Raw genomic sequence first — 18,305 nt, forward strand, 5'->3', positions numbered from 1 at the left:
AAAGGATAATCTCTTCAATAAATGATGCTGGGGAAACTGGATATACACATACAAAAGAATGAAATTGGATCTACATCTTATACCAACACAAAAATCAACTCAAAATGGGTTAAAGGCTTAACTGTCAGGCCTGAAACCATAAAATGCCTACAGAAGAATATAGGGAAAAGGCTCCTTGACATTGGTCTTGGCAATGATTTTTTTGGATATGATGCCAAAAGTACAGGTAATAAAAACAAAAATAAACAAGTGGAACTACATTAAACTAAAAAGCTTCTGTGGACTAAAGGAAACGATCCAGAGAATGAAAAGGCAACATATTGAATGGGAGAAAAAATTTGCAAATCATATATCTAATAAGGGGTTAATATTCAAAATATATAAGGAACTCCTACAACTCAATAGCAAAAAACAAATAACCTGATTAAACACTGAGCAAAGGACCTGAATAGACATTTTCCTAAAGTAGATGTACTAATGGTCAGTAGGGATATGAAAAGTTGCTCAGCATCACTAATCATCAGGGGAATGCAAATCAAAACCACAATGAGATATTACTTCACACCTGTTAGGATGGCTATTTAAGAACAACAACAAAAAAGTGTTGATGAGGATGCAGGGGAAAAGGAACTCTGGTGCACTGTTGGTGGGAATGTAAATTGATTCGGCCATTAGGGAAAACAGCATGGAGGTTCCTCAAAAAATTAAAACGAGGACAATCTTACTTCTGGGTATTTATCCAAAGGAATTGAGTTTAGGATCCTGAAGAGTTATCTATCTGCACTCTGACGTTCATTGCCGCATTACTTACATTAGCCGAGATATGGAAGCAACCAAAATGTCCATGGATGGATGAATGTATAAAGAAAATGTGATATATACATACAGTGGAATATTATTTAACCTTTAAAAAGGAGAGAATCCTTCCATTTACAATTACATGAATGAATGTAGAGGAAATTACAGAAAGACAAAAACTGTATGACCTCATTTATATGTGGACTCTAAAATAGTCAAATTTGGGAATTCCCTGGTGATCCAGTGGTTAGGACTCTACTTCCACTGTAGGGGGCATGGGTTCAATCCCTAGTTGGGGAACTATGATCCGTGAGCCACGTGGCATGGCCAAAAAAAAAATGTCAAAATAATAAGAGGAGAGAGTAGAATGGTGATTGGCGGGGGCTGGGAGCGGGGAAATTGGGGCATTGATGGTCAAAGTGTGCCAAGTTTTATTTATGTAAGATAAATAAATTCTGGAAATCTACTATACAATATAGTACCTATAGCTAACAGTACTATATTGTGTACTTAAAAGTTTCTAAGAGGGTAGGTCTTATGTTGTATTCTTACCACACACACAAATAATAATAAAGGGAGCAGGAGGCAACTTTGTGAAGTTGTGAATATGTGTACGGCTGGATGGTGGTGATAGTTTCAAAGGTGTAAACTTATCTCCAAACTCATCAAGTTGTGTTCATTAAATATGTGCTTTTTTACATGTATATTATACTTCAAGAAAGTAGTATTAAAAAAATAAAAAATGATTTGAAACCAAAAAAAAAGAAAAGAGATGTGGAAGAAAGATACTAAGAAATTCATTTTTCTTTTAGGGTTTTTTGTGAGAAAACATTCCCAGCTTAATATTCTTATAAATTCCAGAGAAATCACTCATTTGTAAAGAGGGACAAAAAAGGAAACTAAATGATCATTGTACTTATAAAATCAACAAATAATTAAGAAAATAAAATTACAAATGGCTTCAAGATATTGATTTGTTAATCCACAATCACTATTATTTTATAGTTTATTTTATACCAAAAGGTGGGCAAATAGGTGCAGCATTTTCTTTTATGTTAATAAATTACAGATTCATTTCAAATGTTTTTCTTTTGAAAATGATATGCAATTGGCATAGACAGTCTAGAAAATTTTGAATCATTTAAGAAAGCATTACGATTTCTCCAAATTCAGTCTCCACTGTTAGTAGTTTGATGTGTTTCCTCCCCGTGTTTCTAGGAAGCATTTTGCACAGTGATTAAAAGCATGGACTCCTTAGCCAGGCTGGCCTTAAATTCAAACTCGCCAAATTGGAACAAGTTATTAAATGTCTCTGTGCCTCAGTGTATTCACCTATAAAATGTGAATACTAATGTTATCCACATCCCTGTGTTCTCATGTGGATTAAATGAGATTAAATGTGCAAACTACTTGAAGCTCTGTCTGGAACATAGTAAAACACAACACAGGTAGGGTGAGACCTGTCCTGTGACTCTAGGACATTCCCAATTTAGACCTCTTGTCCTAAACTATTTATTAGTAGCCACTTTTTCACTCTTAGTAATGGCCTGGATGTCCAATAAATGTTATGGTCACCATATACTTGAAAATGTGTTATTAATTATTCTAAGCATAATTTTCATATGGCTGTGGTAATATTATATAAACAATTTTAATATTGCTTTTGTCACCTAACATAGTATAGCCAGAATTTCTCCAAGTCAACTTTTTATAAATAATTTTATAAATAATTTTTAATGTTTGTATGTGATTCCTTAGAATGAATGTGCCATAATTTGTTGATGTATACGTCAATTATTTTTAATTTTGCCCACCAAAATAATGCCATGATGAATTTCTTTCTCCTAGAATTTGGACTACTCTTCTGTGGATTTACTCACCATGGTAAAATTTAAATTATTGAGGCAAAAGTAATAAACATTTGTTAGGATTTTGATAATGGTTTATATCTGCAGCCATGGAGAATTTCAAAGTATAGCTTAAGCAAGAAAAAAAGGCAACCAAACTCTGTTTGTCCAGACTTTTGCTGAAACTGCATTTCAGAGTTGACATTACATAGAAACTTAGGTTGATTCTTTCATTTGACCTTTATTTGCTGACTGCCCTTCTTATCTTGTGTTGGCAATAATATTCAAGTTTTTCATCTGTTTGGTATTCTTACACCGTATCATAGCTGTCGTTTTGTGCTAATTTTCCATAAATTATCTAGCAAAAACAAACCACTCAATAACAAAGAATGAATTGAGTGTATGCTCCTTTGACTTATGATTTCTGGGGCTGGAGATCTCCTGTGGCTAAAGGAAAATATTCAACACGTCAGTGTTATGTCAAACACCAGTTCTGAAATTATCCGGTAATCTCAAATCTCCAAGTGTGTTGCTGTGGGTTCCAAGAGATTTGCAGGGTTGTTTTAAAGGAAATAGAAGATGTCAGACTTGTGTCTCCAAGGTTTGGTCTCCTGAGTAATGGATGGTATGTGTCCTTTATTGGATGCCCTTTTGTCTGCATAAAGTAGAAATATTCAATCTGTGTCAGGAATCTTTACTCTCCTCGTTGATTCTAATTAGCCTTGACAATTTCATATCTTCCCTTGGTTTGCATTTTCCAAGAATAGTAACCTTTGTTTTTGTAGCTCCCCTTAGCATACAATAAGGTTCTTTTTAATGGTAATTGATATTTTATAGTACCACTAAATAGGTATGTTAAAGGGGCTACCTTATTTTCAAAAAGAACTGAGATTTTGGAAAACTTCAGATGTAGTGGATTGGTAACTGCAGGGGTTGCTGCTGCTTAATTTCATCGGATTTTTTTCAGTAATAAATTTGTATTTCATTTAATCATATATTTTTTTAAATGTTTTTCCTCAGGTAAAAGTTCTGTTTGTTCCCAATTCTTTCATTTTGAAGGGTTAAATTCACTGGTTCTAAGGCACTCTCTAATTTGTCTTGCAACTTTTCTCTCTCTTCTTGAATCACATTCTCTAGGATTTCAGTTTGAATTTTTTTTAACTTTTTATTTCAAAGTAATTATAGACTCACAAGAAGTTACAAACAAAATACAGAGAGACCCTCACGTACCCACTACCCAGTTTCCCCCAAAGAGGCCATTTTATATAATTGCAGCACATTATCTAAACCAGGCAATTGATATTGGCATAATAAAACTCACTAGATGAGCTAGTTCCTCAGGATTTTGTATTATTTTGAAGCAGTTTATGTAAACTTCTATCTGCAGGAAATGTTCTTATAAGAAATAACTGACCTTCTTATTTCAAAAGTATTATTCTCAGTATTTTTTCCCTTTGATTCTGTGTATCTCTTTTATATATATGATTAGAGAAAAGTGAAGCATTCTAAAAATGAATAGTTTTAAATTCTTTTTTAGATCAAAATAATAGTACTAATATTTATTAAAATGCTTATTGTTGGCAGTATACATATATAGTTTCGCTTAGTACTCAAGGCACCCTGAAAATTAGACCACATCACTGATATTTTAGACATTAAGGCACTTGAGGTTCAAGAAAAGTTAATAAATAACCAAATTCGTGTTATGAGTTAAGACTAAAATAGGACTCAGAGTCAATCTTTGTGATGATGATTCAATCTTTGGGATGAACAGTTTGAGATTTTTCTATACAGTCATATTGAGTTTTTTGGGTAGATAATATAACCCACATAATTTCCACTTTAAAAAATATAGTGAGACTTTCTTTGTGGTCTTAAATATAGTCCATTTTTCATCTTCAGTGGAGACCTGAAAGAAAAATATTCTTCATGGTACACACATTTTTGAATATACATATTAAAAAAATCTTATACATTATGATGGTCAAATTATATTTTTGATCTTTTAATCTATTTAATCAGTTATAACTGAGAGGCATGCTAATTCTATCACAATTAGATATCTTCCAATTATAATTTTATCTCTAATTATACATTCATGTATCATTAATACATTTTGCCTTATAAATGTTCATGGTCTATAACTCATTGAATAAAGAATTATTGCTGCTATACCTTTAATGACTATCTTGCCTTGTATTATTAATATTTTTATTTTTTTCCTGCGAACATTTCCACTTCAATTCTACTTTATCTGAAATCAAAGTATTTTTATTTTTATTTTTCTCATGGATTATTTCTTTTATTATTTTTCTCATGGTTTATTTCTTTTATTATTTTTCTCATGGATTCTTTGGGTTAGGAAATTCTAGCAGGATTCATCTGGATGATTCTTCTGCTCCCGTGTCATTAACTAGGTTGATTCAGTGGTGCTCAGCTGGCAAACAAGTCCATGTGGAAGGTCCACGGCTTTTTTTCTATGTCTTATAAATTGGTGAGTGTGGCTTAGCTGAGAGGGACTCTTCACTAGAGGACCTCCACATGGCTTATATATGGCTTCTCCCTCATGGTGGTATCAGTGTGGTTGAACTCCTCATATGGTAGCTGGGTTCCCAGAGACTGAGCTTTCCAAGGGAACCAGGCAGAAGTGTATGGGCTTTTACTACCTAGCCTTAGAAGTCCATAAAATTACTTGCCATACTCTCCTGGTTATAGCAGTAACAAGCATGACCAGATGAAGGGAAGGAGACACAGATCCATCTCTTTATAAGAAGAGTGTCAGCCTATTTTGATGCCATGTTTAAAACTGCCAGACATGGCAATTATATATCAGGTGGAAGGCATTTGAGGAAAGACTTGAAAGAAATGAGGAGAAGCCATGCTTTACTGAGAAAGAGCATCCAGAGAGAACACAGTTTGTGCAATAACCCTGAATCAGGAGCCTGTGGACTTATTCATAGAGTACCATCATGGAAGCCAGTGTAGTTGAAGCATAATGAAGGAGAGGAAGAGTATTAGTAGATGATGTCAGAGAAATAAAGGAGAAGAGGCAGAGGGCCTTGTAGACCATTGTAAGGACTTTGGAATTCCCTCTGACTGAGATGGGATCTATTGAAAAGTCTTAAGTAGAGAAGTGGCATGATCTGAATTACTTTTAATAAGATCTCTCTGGCTCTTGTGTAAAGAAAAGGTGAAGGGGATCAAGGTGAAGCTGGGAGTCCAGGAGGGAGTCTTTTGCCATAATCAGATAAGGAAAAAGGTACGGTCTAGACTAGAATGATCATGTTGGAAATGGTCACTAGTGTTCTGAATCTGGACACTTTCAGCAGAGCCTACAGGAATGTTTATTGCTATCTCTTGAGTTTACTCAATGTTAGATGGGGGATGTAGAATGCTTTTCCTTGCCTTTACCCCTAACAATCCTCAATATCTAGTGTTATAACTAGGAATGTGAAATATCATTGCATTTATTAAATACTTATTTTCTTTTGAAATTTTACTTTAATCATAACTTTGTGGTAAACAATTATAAAACATGTAAAATGAACTTTAATTGGATCAGTTGTCTCCTTTCAGGATTTTAGATTCACAACTTCCTAATTCTTGAAAGTTTAATTTTGATAATTTTTCTCCAGTATGTACCGATATGTCCTTGAGCAAATTATTTTTGGAAGGACAGATCAGTGGGATATATAGAGATGTCATCCCTTTGCATTCAACCTTGATACAGAACCTGATAGATATGATGTTTTTGGTCATATTCTTATTAAAGTCTCCATGTCTTCTAATATATTCACACAGCAGAAGAAACGTCTAAAGTAAACCTGATATAGTTTATTTTTAACTAACTGTTTTTTTCTATATATATATATTAGTTGGATATTTTCTTTATTTTTGCAGTTTTGGGGTTTGGCTAGTTTCTCTCTACATATGGGTAAGTCTTCACTGTTTTCCCACCACAACCACTAGAATCTGGTTAGTCCTTTTCTTCTTCATATTGTTATAGCTTTGATTATTGTTTCATATCAAGTTACTCTTGTTTCTTTCTCAGGTTCACAAATTATTCTTGAGTCAGAACTCCCATCTCTGGAATTCCATCTACCATCTTTTCTGTCATCATTTTATGCCTTTCTCTTTCCCCCTGGGCCCTGATTCAATTGCTGCTTGAGCTTTTCAGTGCATCAGTATTGTTCTCCATGGATCCCATTGTGGATGGAAATTTTGCTGTTGCATTTTAGTTTTCATATAAACCTCCTAATCTCATCCATCTCCCATTTTGCCATTTAGGCCCATTTTGTCATTATAACTTTCAACTCCTGTTTCATAAGTGACCTGTCTTTCTACATACTCTTCATAGTTTAAGTAGTTTAAAGCAATTTGCTAAATGTTTCTTCTTGTTCAACAGTAAAATCATTTTTAGGGGTATTCTTTCCCTAAGTCTTCAACATGATATTCCCTTTCTTGTTTTTTCAGGATGATTTTTAGTTGTGTGTGTGTTTTCTGTTATATTTTCCCCATTCTCTTTACCTAGAAGGTAGTAATATTTATCTAAAATCAGGTTTTTGAATAAAAAATAAATAGCCACATTTCCATCTCACTTACCTTTGAGATGATGGCTGAGCTTCTTTTTAATTCTAAACTGGAGGAGAGTAGGTTGATAGGCACATCCTCTCAGTAGCCAGCAAGCATTTATTGGAATAGCTCAGCTAGGCTAAGGTGCATACCTGTCCTATGCTGTCTCATTCAAGATGCATTGCAATGTTCAGCACACATGTAGAGTGGGGGGAAAGAATGAGTACTGTTTGTAAATGATATATGTTACTGATTTCTGGGTGGGGATTCTAAAGAAAGGCTGTATTTTATTTTGAAATTAATTTTAAATAGCCTGTTGGTATGGCGCAGGTCACGTGTTTATCAGGAATTTCCTGATTTGCTTTATACTCTCTCTCCACTGTTCCCTAAACTTCATTAAAATCTTTTTGTACTAAATAGCAAAGTTGTAATGTGGGGAAAGGAATGGAAAATAGGAAAAGAGGCTGAATTCTTGCTAGGGGGAGCGAGATCAGGGAGGGGGCAGCAGCAGAGAGAGCGAAGATGCTGGGAAGCCTATGTGGTTAAGACCCGAATCACTTGGGTGATGATAAATCGCTTCAGGTACCCAGGCTCCTCTGTTGCTTCACCCAGCAAGGCTTTTCTTAGGGAAATATTCTCCAGGTCCTGGCAGGATCTTGCTGCATCTTGTTCTTTTATTATAGCTTCAGTCTCTCAAGGAGTCTCTATTAGGCCTCTCAGAAAAACAGGACTGGGGCTGTAGAAGAACAACTAACTACTCCTTCTCAGGGCTCCTGCAGGACTGACTCAGCGACAGGCTTGGGAGAGCCAACTACCATCTTATGTGATTTTATATAGAGGAAATTCTTCCCTCCTGTGAAGTAAAATATGGATAGGAAGGTTTAACTTAATTGTTTCTACAGTTAGTTTACATATTGAGTGTCAGTTTTAGGATTTAGTGTTTATGTTGTTTGTTCTGTTTTACTAATTTCTTTTTATTTCTAATGAGAACTTGGATGAGACTCCATTAAAAAGTGCTCTTCAGAAACTATTTAAAACTGGACCAAATCAGCATTAAAATGAAATTACAGATTCATGGGATTTGTTACCAAATTCGGGAACGTTGAGGAATTTCATAAGAACCCGTTCTAGAAAAGATAACTTATCTCTTGAAAGTTATTTTTTGGTTTACTTTTGTATCAGTCATATATGCACTTAGATAGCAAGTATGTGTTAAGCTCTCATATTCAAAGCATTTTGTCAAGCCCTGGAACTAGAGGATCATTAAGACAGACACACTAATTGACTTCAAGAATTTACAGTCTAGAAGGGAGTTATAGGCACTAACTGTTGTGCAGTTAATTACTTAATTACAGTAATGATACATGTATCCCAGAAAAAAAAAAAAAAGTGTTAGCAAGCAATAGTTACAAGAGCCAATAACCTAGAAGAGACACCCTAGTTGGCAGTTAGTTGTATTAGTTTCCCGTGACTGCTATAGCAAATTACCAGTGAGTGACTTACAGCTGCAGAAATGTGATAGCTAACAGTTTTGGAGGTCTGAAGTCTGAAATCAGTACTGCTGGGCCCAAATCAAGTTGCACTAAGGCCGTGGTTCTAGGGGAGAATTCATTCCTTGCCTCTTCAAGCTTCTAGCATTCTTGGGTTTGTGGCAGCATCACTTCAGTCCCTGCCTAGTGGTCCTATTGCCTTCTCCTTTTACTTCTGTAAAAAAACAAAAACCAGGGGCTTCCCTGGTGGTGCAGTGGTTAAGAACCCGCCTGCCGATTCAGGGGACACGGGTTCGAGCCCTAGTCTGGGAAGATCCCACATGCAGCGGAGCAACTAAGCCTGTGCGCTACAACTACTGAGCCTGCGGTCTCGAGCCCACGGGCCACAACTACTGAGCCTGCATGACACAACTACTGAATCCCGCGTGCCTAGAGCCGGTACACTGCAACAAGAGAAGCCACCGAAATGAGAAGCCCGTGCACCGCAAGGAAGAGTAGTCCCCGCTCACCACAACTAGAGAAAGCCCGTGTGTAGCATCGAAGACCCAACGCAACCAAAAATAAAATTAATTAATTAAAAAAAAAATCCAAAACCAAAAAACTCCCTCTGTCTTCCACTTAAAGGGATACATGCCATATGGGCATTTGGGGCCCACACGGATAATCCAGGGTAATCTCTCTATCTCAGAATCTCAGATTTAATCCCATTAGCAAAACCCCTTTTAAAGCTTGGTGTAGTGACTGGGGAAAGAAATAGAAGTTTCTAGGCAGGAGGAACAAAGTGTAAACCGAAGGACCTTGCAGAAATCATTTAAATGACTGAAAGAGGGGAAGTAGAGGGAAAGGAGAGAGAGTGAGGAAGAGGTTGGCCAAATTTGCCTCGAGGTACAGAATCTCCAGGTCATCTGGACCAGAAACACCCATTCTGTTTGGACTCTGCCGGCCATCAGAAACCTCCTGCCTTCTGTGTGTGCATCTTTTTCACATGCTGAGTCAGCCAAGTGTGTTCAGAGACGAATCACAACTGTAGGAATCTGAAAGTCCCTAGGCACGTAGAGTTCTGTCTATGGAACTAGGTTCAGCTGTTTTTTGCACCGCATAACTGGGTTTGCCAAGAAATAGCTGGAGAAGCAATTTTCTCATATATGCAGTGAACACAAATTAGAGTCCATTACACGAGTGGATTGTTTTTTCAGGGCTGTCTGATAGTAGGAATTTGGCTGTGGTGTAGTTGAGATGAGGCATGGACAGAAAGCTGAGTTATTTCCCCACCTTCTCCAGCTTCCTCTTCATAATAACTGTGATTTGAAACCTATCAATTTTTATTTTTTGAGATTCAACAGACCACAAAATGGACAGAACTTTAAGTTGGGATTGGAGACAGGGTTGAAACTGGGTATTCAAGCGGATGTTTTATGCTCAACTTCTAATTGTTTTCTATATACTAATTAATCACTACAGGCTTACTTTCCTTAAGAAAAATTATTTACAAATCTTTTAAAATTTCAAATCTCTTTTATGGGCCCAGGAAGTCCACTTTTTTGCTATTGAAAATGAATGTAAAGAAAGTGAATACGGAAACAGTAGCGTATGTGTGTGTATGTGTGTATAAGTACATATAAATATATGCATATATATTATTGTGTATATAAATGTTTATTTTATGTATATATAAATATTTATATGTATATACAGTATATATTATCTACTATATTATTATATTATATATTATGTATATGTTATATATAAGCATTTTTTCCATGTAGTTCTTCTTATGTTATTATGTCTGGCTTTCATTAATATTCTAACCAATTTATTTGGTCGTGCCTAAAATAAGAGCAGACAGAAGTATTTACAATAAAAGCTACATAATACTGAGCTTGTTGGCTTCCTTGACAGACTCCCACCCCCAATCCAAAAATACATGGAGCAACCACATATCAAAACTGTCCAATAAATAGAGTATTGATGATGGATTTAAACTTTGAAAACTATATTTGTCAAAGAGTGTCCTTTATTAAAAAAAAGCTACAAATTTCCAAAAGTAGGAAAGGAAGGAAGAAAAAAGAAAATGATTCCATTAAAGGTAGGATTAATAAATATATTAAAAAATATTTAATTAACTGTCCATCAGTTAAAATATATCTTACCATTATGACTGCCCTTCCCTCTCTCATTGATGTTTATTTGTAAATTGCTCGTCTGTGTTCCTATTTGCTGTGTAGGATTGTGGAAACAGCTACTTTGTGGTAGTTTGTTATTGTGGCCCTAGGAAACTAGTATGCTCTGAAATTCAAAGTTTCTTTCTCTCTGATTTTATTGTGTTATGTATGGGTAGGAAATACCTGGGTGGTTCATTTGCATGGTATGTTGATAATTTGAGAATTATTGGATCTCGCAACTAATTTTAAAGTATATTTTGATGCAGTTGTTAGTTTCATGTCTGAAGTTTAATGTTAGTGCCAGTTACATTTGCAAAACAATACAAAAAACTGTGTAAGATTCTAGGGACTTTTAGGATTTTGTAATGTCTCTAACAAAAGGTTGGTGAAATGAAATTTATATAATGTTATATGTAGTGATCTGCTAAAAATTCCTTGTTGATTGCTATACAAAGCATGACATTACCTTATTAGAATAATGTTTATGAGTGTTTTCCATAAGATATCACAAACTGTGATATCCTCAGCAAGTACTTAGTTATCTATAAATAATAATAAAGGCCATAATAAGGTCTCTATCAATTCTATTTATATTGACTTCATTATTTAAGGTCAGAAACATATATTTCAAACTTAGACATTATTATATAATTATAAAGTCAAATAAATGGTAGAAAATAACTTAAAAATAGTTTGTGTTTCAACAGTTGAAGTAAGATAGTGGAATCGCAGAAGGTTGAATCTTTTTGAATTGATTCTACAGATATCTGCATTCTCTAAATCCCCTGTAGGCCTCTTACCTATCATGAAAGGTTATTCTCTTAAACCTGGCACATGAAATCAATCATATGACTCCTATCTGTTCTGAGAGTTCGAAGATTAAGACCTTCACTGTCAAGGAGAAGGGCTGTGTAGAAGCTGCATGTGCACAAAACAGCATTCAGCAATGGCATCCAGTGTCACCCAGGTGTTTGAGAAAAAGTTACAAAAAACAGATCACTAGTACTTACTTCACATTTGCTACGAAAACCAAGAAGGGGCTCCCAGAGATGATTTGAAAGAAAAATTTGTTCTGGAGGAAGGGGTTCACTGATGAATACCTACCCTGTCCTTCCCAGACCTTTAAACCAGAGACAACAATGCATTTACTAGAGTCAAAGACACCTCCTAAAACTAGGAGACTCAAAACTCTGGAAATGGAAGGAATTTTAATATACAATCACCTAACCAAGTCAGGAAAAAGGATATAAACAAAACATCTACTACTGCTGCTACTATTAACACCACCACCAACATGGTCCCCATTCTCCATCTTGAATCTCTAACAGAGATGGCAATAATAGTAGAAAGAGAAAGCCCCTGATAAGGTGTTTTCCTCATCTCTGATCAATGATCATATTCTTTAATCTTGTCCCAGTGAAGCTATCAAAAACTTCTAAGACAGATCACTTTAATGATTCATAACAAATTCCAGGGTCAGATTTTATATATTTTTCCACCTGAAATTGTATAAGTACACATCAAAGTACCATACTTTTGATGTGAATCTGAAACAAATTATATTGCATTCCCAAGAAAATGAAATTAATATCAGCCAAGAGGGCATGGTGTGTTTCAAATAAGAAATGTTGGTAATGTCAGGAGAAATGACTTCCTAATGACATACGGTGTGTAGATGTATTAGCACTTCTTTTTAATATTTCATCTGTTGAACACAAAGAGAACTGGAATCTTGTTAATCATCATTTTAAAACATTTTTATAGAATGTAAATATATCTGTATTTGCCTTTTTGCCATGTTAATGAGAAACAAGTCATACTTGTGGAATGAGTATTACTATTAAACTGCTGTCATCCATTCCCAGACCTGCTTAAAAGAAACAGGCACAGATGGTGGGTCTATTACTTCTCTAACAAAAAATTTGCCTCTTTTTTGTGTGTGTTTTGTTCCCTCCTTCTCATTGAAATGTGAGCAGTTTTTCAAGTCAAGAAGCCTCTGTAGGGTTCCTTGAAATGTTTTATCCATTACTTGTACATTTAGGAGGAAAAAGAGTGATTAATGATTTATTAAAATTTCATAATGAGAAAAACTCATATAAGTCTGTTGGAAAAACTTTGATTTAGTAACTGTATTTTTTGCATGCAAATTAAAGTCTGCAGGGAGTTTTTGTGTCAAACTAGGAGCCTAAATTACTAATTTTATGATGACAAAACCATTTAGCCAGTGTTAAAAATACCTATGTTGATCTTTTATTTATACATTATTCAATGCAAATTTATCTGTTGTATACATATTAAGAAAAAGAGCACAAGAAGTTTTCAACGTAAATGTTTTGTTTAGGTTGAAAATACATGTATACAGTGAGGTATCCAAATTTTAACTATGCAGTTCAATTCTTCTTCTTTTTTTAATATAAAATGAGCACTCTTGTGGAACCAGAATCCAAATCAAGAAACATATTACTAGAACCACAGAAACCCCCTTCAAGCTTCTGTACACTATCTCCTGCAGTAGTACTTATGGTGATTTGGAACATCATTGATTAGTTTTTAACTTTTAATGAATGGAATCATAGCATATGTCCCATATGTTGCTTCTTTCATTTAATATTTTGCTTATAAGATTTGGAATATAGTTGTAATTCATTCATTCTTATTGCTATATAGTATGACATTATGTAAACATTCTACCATTTATTTGCCCATGCTAATGTTTAGGGATATTTGGGTTTTGTCCAGTTGGGGGCTATTTTGCATAGTACTTCTCCGAAAATTCTATACCTTTCTTTTGGTAAACATTGTTTAGTATATACCCGGATACATGTCAAAGAGTGGTTTATATCAGTTTAAACTCCCATCCACAAGGAGAGAGGGTTCTAACTGCCCTACATCCGTGCCAACGCTTGCTATCATCTTTTTTCATTTAAATCATTCTGGTGCGTGTATATCACTATTGCATTGTGGTTCTTCTTAACCTTACAAAAACAGAAAAGAATAATTTTATTAAAGTATGTTTCACTTAAAGTATCTTAAATGCCCTGCTTTGCAATATTTCTTTTCTTACTTAAATGATACATAAGAATGGTGATCCTGAACTATTCGATAATATACTAGCTGGGAAGGAGATTATTGATCAATTGTAATTCTGATAAATTTAACTAGTTATTAACTGTAATAATTAAGAACAAAAAATAAGTCATTCTTTGGATTAATGTGGAACAATATTCTTGAATGTTAAAAGAAAGTTTCATGGTCTGTAAATAAATCAAGACGTGAACCAAGTAAGTGTTTATTTAAAGTTAAGAGAGGAGTCTCAGTTTCCATTGTTGGCATTATGTCTGTATTTCAGGTGAAACAAAGGAAAATCTTAAGGCAAACTTGCAGTCGATTAGTTTAGTCTCACCCTGCCAGCGACTGTTATTTCACTCTTTATCTAGTAATATACAAATGTTCGTTGAAGAGGTTTTTGAAGAAAATAATATATCCCTTTTAATTAGAAGCAGTGAAGACTTTGAAATGCTGTAGTTACAGTAAAAAACAAATCAAGTCAAAACAAAACAATTAAAAAAACAAACACTTTGCACCAAGCTGATTGTATCTTTATGTTAGTTGGTTTCAGGAGTTTTCATTCATAATCATTGAATGATTGTATCTAGAGCTCACATTCCCTGTGTTCATATCCTTGCTGTATATTTAACCAACAGTGTTGCCTTGGGAAAGTTACTTAACCTATTCAAATCTTAGATCCCCAATCTACAGATAGGGAATAATTATCATATAAATATTATATGGTGTACTGTTCTGGGTCCTCCAAGAAGCAAATGCCAAAGAAGGACTAAACACAAGAGGAATTTTATTTAGTGAAATGCCTATGAGTGAAAACGGGGAGGAATCTGGGTAAGGCTGGAAGAGCTGTTGGCCACGAAGCAGACGTGACCCGGAGTGAAGGAGAGAGGGAAGCAAGGTGGAGTGGAAGCATTCTGGCATGAGGTGCAGTCTAAGGCAGGTTTAGCAGGGCCTGCAGGGAATCCTGAGCCAAAATTGGCCATTAGGGGAAAGCTATGTCTTCCAGCAGTGGGTCTGTTTTAGTATCTCTGCTGCATTCAGTCATTGGTTGGAGGAGACAAAGAAATAGATTTCAGAGCAAAGCAGCAGGTGCCCTGGTCAATGACACTTCCAATATTTTGAAGTCTATGAGGCACATTCTCATGGCTACAACAAATAACAAATGATTGTCATTGAGATGAACTGACAAGCTCCAAAGAAAGTACTTAAAACAATGCCTGAATCATAGTCATCATTTATCCTTTATTTATTCACATTATTCATCATTATTATTAATAATGATCACACTAATAAAGGAGCCACATGTGTAACCTACTTGAAATATTTGGAAGAAAAATATAACTGCTACAGAGAAGTTAAGAGAAGCCTAATATTTATAATTTACTTGATTCTTCTTAACTAAAGAATATTAGTACACATTAATAGTATATGCATAATTGTTTTCCTTCTACTATTTGTTGTTGGTATATATTGCTAAGTTACTAACTTACACTGGAATACCTAACTCTAAAACCCTCTATTTCTGCATAAAGAAATATATGCATAATTGTTTTCCTTCTACTATTTGTTGTTGGTATATATTGCTAAGTTACTAACTTACACTGGAATACCTAACTCTAAAACCCTCTATTTCTGCATAAAGAAATGAGTTCAAGGTTGTTTTAAAAATAAAAAGATTTATTAATATCATTATTAAGAATATTAGTGCACATTAATAGTATATGCGTAATTGTTTTCCTTCTACTATTTGTTATTGGTATATATTGCTAAGTTACTAACTTACACTGGAATACCTAACTCTAAAACCCTCTATTTCTGCATAAAGAAATGAGTTCAAGGTTGCTTTAAAAATAAAAAGATTTATTAATATCATTATTCTTATCACATCCAATTGGTATTATCCATATCAAAGAGTTCCATCATTTACTATCATTGGAAGGACATAATTAGTAATTGTTTGATCTACTTTTGAAAATTGAGCATTGGGTATGCATAATATTGGGAATAACTGGATATTCCTTGAAACTCCTTTTGTTTGGCCATATTCTCAACAGTGGAACCTCTTCTTATCTTTTCAAAGAGTTTCCACTGCTGTAGAAAATTCAGAAGGTTCATGTGCATAATTGTGATACTCTGCTCAAATACAGAGAAGGGATATTACATTACAAATTATGTTAAAATGCTTCCTGAAAAGTCTGTGAGGCCACTTTATCATGATACTTTAATGTAAGCAACATTTTACTCAGAGGAAAGTCTTAAACATAGAGGGGATAGAACCTCCAGGGCATGTCCCCCATCTCTTACTTTCCCCCTTTTGTTCTCTCCCTTTGTAAATAAAAGCCTAGTTATGCTTCCCTGTGTGTGTTACTCACGTGCCTTTGCGATTTCCCCTGCTGGGATGTCATCTTTTGCCCTGGAGTGCACATTAACTACATCATCCAAGACCTATCCTTACCCTAATATTTCAAGGGCTGCCTCAAGCTATAACTCATCCTTTAGTTTTTCCCCAAGTGTCTTGGTCCAAATAAACTTCTCCATATGTTCAATGTTTACTACTTGTGTTATCCCTACCTCTCACTTGGCATACACTCTTCCTTCTTGCTATCCCTACCACATACTGAACGTCTCCTTCATTCCTAGTGCTGTGCTTTAACTGTTCACTTGTCATTATGCTACACCACACTGTCAGGAAAATAAAGATAGTTATATTGCTGGAATCTAGTGAGAACTTTTAAATATAATGTAATGAATGAATGCATGAGTGAACAAGTTAATTGATACATTATATTCCCAGTATATAATTAGCACTGTGAGGACAAGAATTGAGTCTTATAACTCCTTATAACCCCAGTCATGTAGTATAGGACTGGAATACAGGAGGGGGCACTTAATACATCTCTGTGACTGATTAATCTAAATATTTGTTTGAGTACTAAGTTGACATTATGTGACATATATATGTGTGTATATGTATATATATATATATATTTCTTTTGTAGTCCAATATGTAAAAAAATATTACTGTGATTCATCTAAATACTGTGTAAAATGAAGTGAATTGACCCAGATGATATGGATTCAGACGTGTGTAATTCAGCAAAGATTGGTAACAAAGTGAGATGTATATTAACTCTTTTTAGTATATTGGTAAGTAGTATTAAAAACACAATTTTTGGTTGGGTCTTTTGAGAGGATAACAATAGAATAGTCTGTATTTGCATGCTAAGTGTTTTACCAGGAAAAAACATTGCAGCTGTGCCAGGTTCTGGTCCAAGAAAAAATACATTATTTTATACTCTTGAAGGAGTAAAATTCTGAACTCGAATCTGTTCAAAAAGTTGTGACGGATAATACTGTGACCAGGTTATTAAGTCATGTATCTTTCACTTTTCACTTTGTTAGCTATACTCAGCGTGTGGTTGGAAATGGAATCAAAGCCCAATCTGGAAATCCCGAAGTCAAAGTCAAAGGAACTGATCCTGTAATAAATCAGATTATTGATAAACTGAAGCATGTTATTCAGGTAAGTGCCAATGCTCTATTTATTGGTATACTCAGTAATAACTAGTAAATGATGACTTCCCATTGTATGCGATGAACCTGTTAATCCTATCTGATAATCCTACCTGAAACTGAGTACTGGAATAAATTATTTGTATCTAGAGTTTTGGAAATATTTGGTTGAGTGATTTTCATATACAGTCAATGTGCAACAGTATTTTAATGGATGGACAATATCTATCTGTAAAAGGAACCATGGCTTCAGGGTTTCAATAAATAATGAGAATCTCAGGATGAGCTTCATCCCTAATGAATGAGCTTTAGACATGGGAACTACTGTCACCATCAAAGAAAACACATAGAAGAACATGGAAGATGCCAAAGTCACCTTCCAGGCAACTTTCTGAGCCTTGCTGTGAAGGTTTTTGCTGCATTTTCGACAAAAGTTAAGTCATAAACGAATCACATGCATTTCTTGTGTTTATTTCCTGTATCACCTTTTACATGTTACCTAATGGTTGTTTATGAAATACTTGTTTTATCTTTAATAATATTATTTAATTAAGTGAGTATATACTGCTGTTTTTAATACATGGCAAGTAAAGCATGAAGGTATCTGTCAAAGGAATATTTCATCAAACAATTTGATTAATGAAAGCCAAATATTATATTACATGTAGTAAAAACCACCTTCCATTCTGCATCTGTTGGCGTTTGGGGTAAGAAGGGCTATTTTTTAAGTTATTAGTCTTTTTATAGCAATTTATATGTGCATCTATTTTAATTTTTTCTAAGCAAGACTTTGTATGGATAGTTGATGCTGGCTTCTAGTGTTCTATGTCAGAATCTATACCTAAACATAGTACTGA

The 18,305-nt window shown here is 34.6% G+C and overlaps 1 protein-coding gene across 1 annotated transcript in view; it reads left to right on the forward strand.

Annotated features, from left to right (window-relative positions):
• GPC5 (glypican 5) overlaps positions 1 to 18,305 on the forward strand; it is a 1,397,564-nt gene that overhangs the window by 444,999 nt on the left and 934,260 nt on the right. The window contains exon 6 of the mRNA XM_024123206.1: positions 17,338 to 17,458. Coding sequence (XP_023978974.1) covers positions 17,338 to 17,458 — 121 coding nt within the window. The remainder of the gene's footprint in view (positions 1 to 17,337; positions 17,459 to 18,305) is intronic.

The sequence above is a fragment of the Physeter macrocephalus genome, chromosome 13 (genome assembly GCF_002837175.3).
Source record: "Physeter macrocephalus isolate SW-GA chromosome 13, ASM283717v5, whole genome shotgun sequence".
Lineage (NCBI taxonomy): Eukaryota > Metazoa > Chordata > Mammalia > Artiodactyla > Physeteridae > Physeter > Physeter macrocephalus.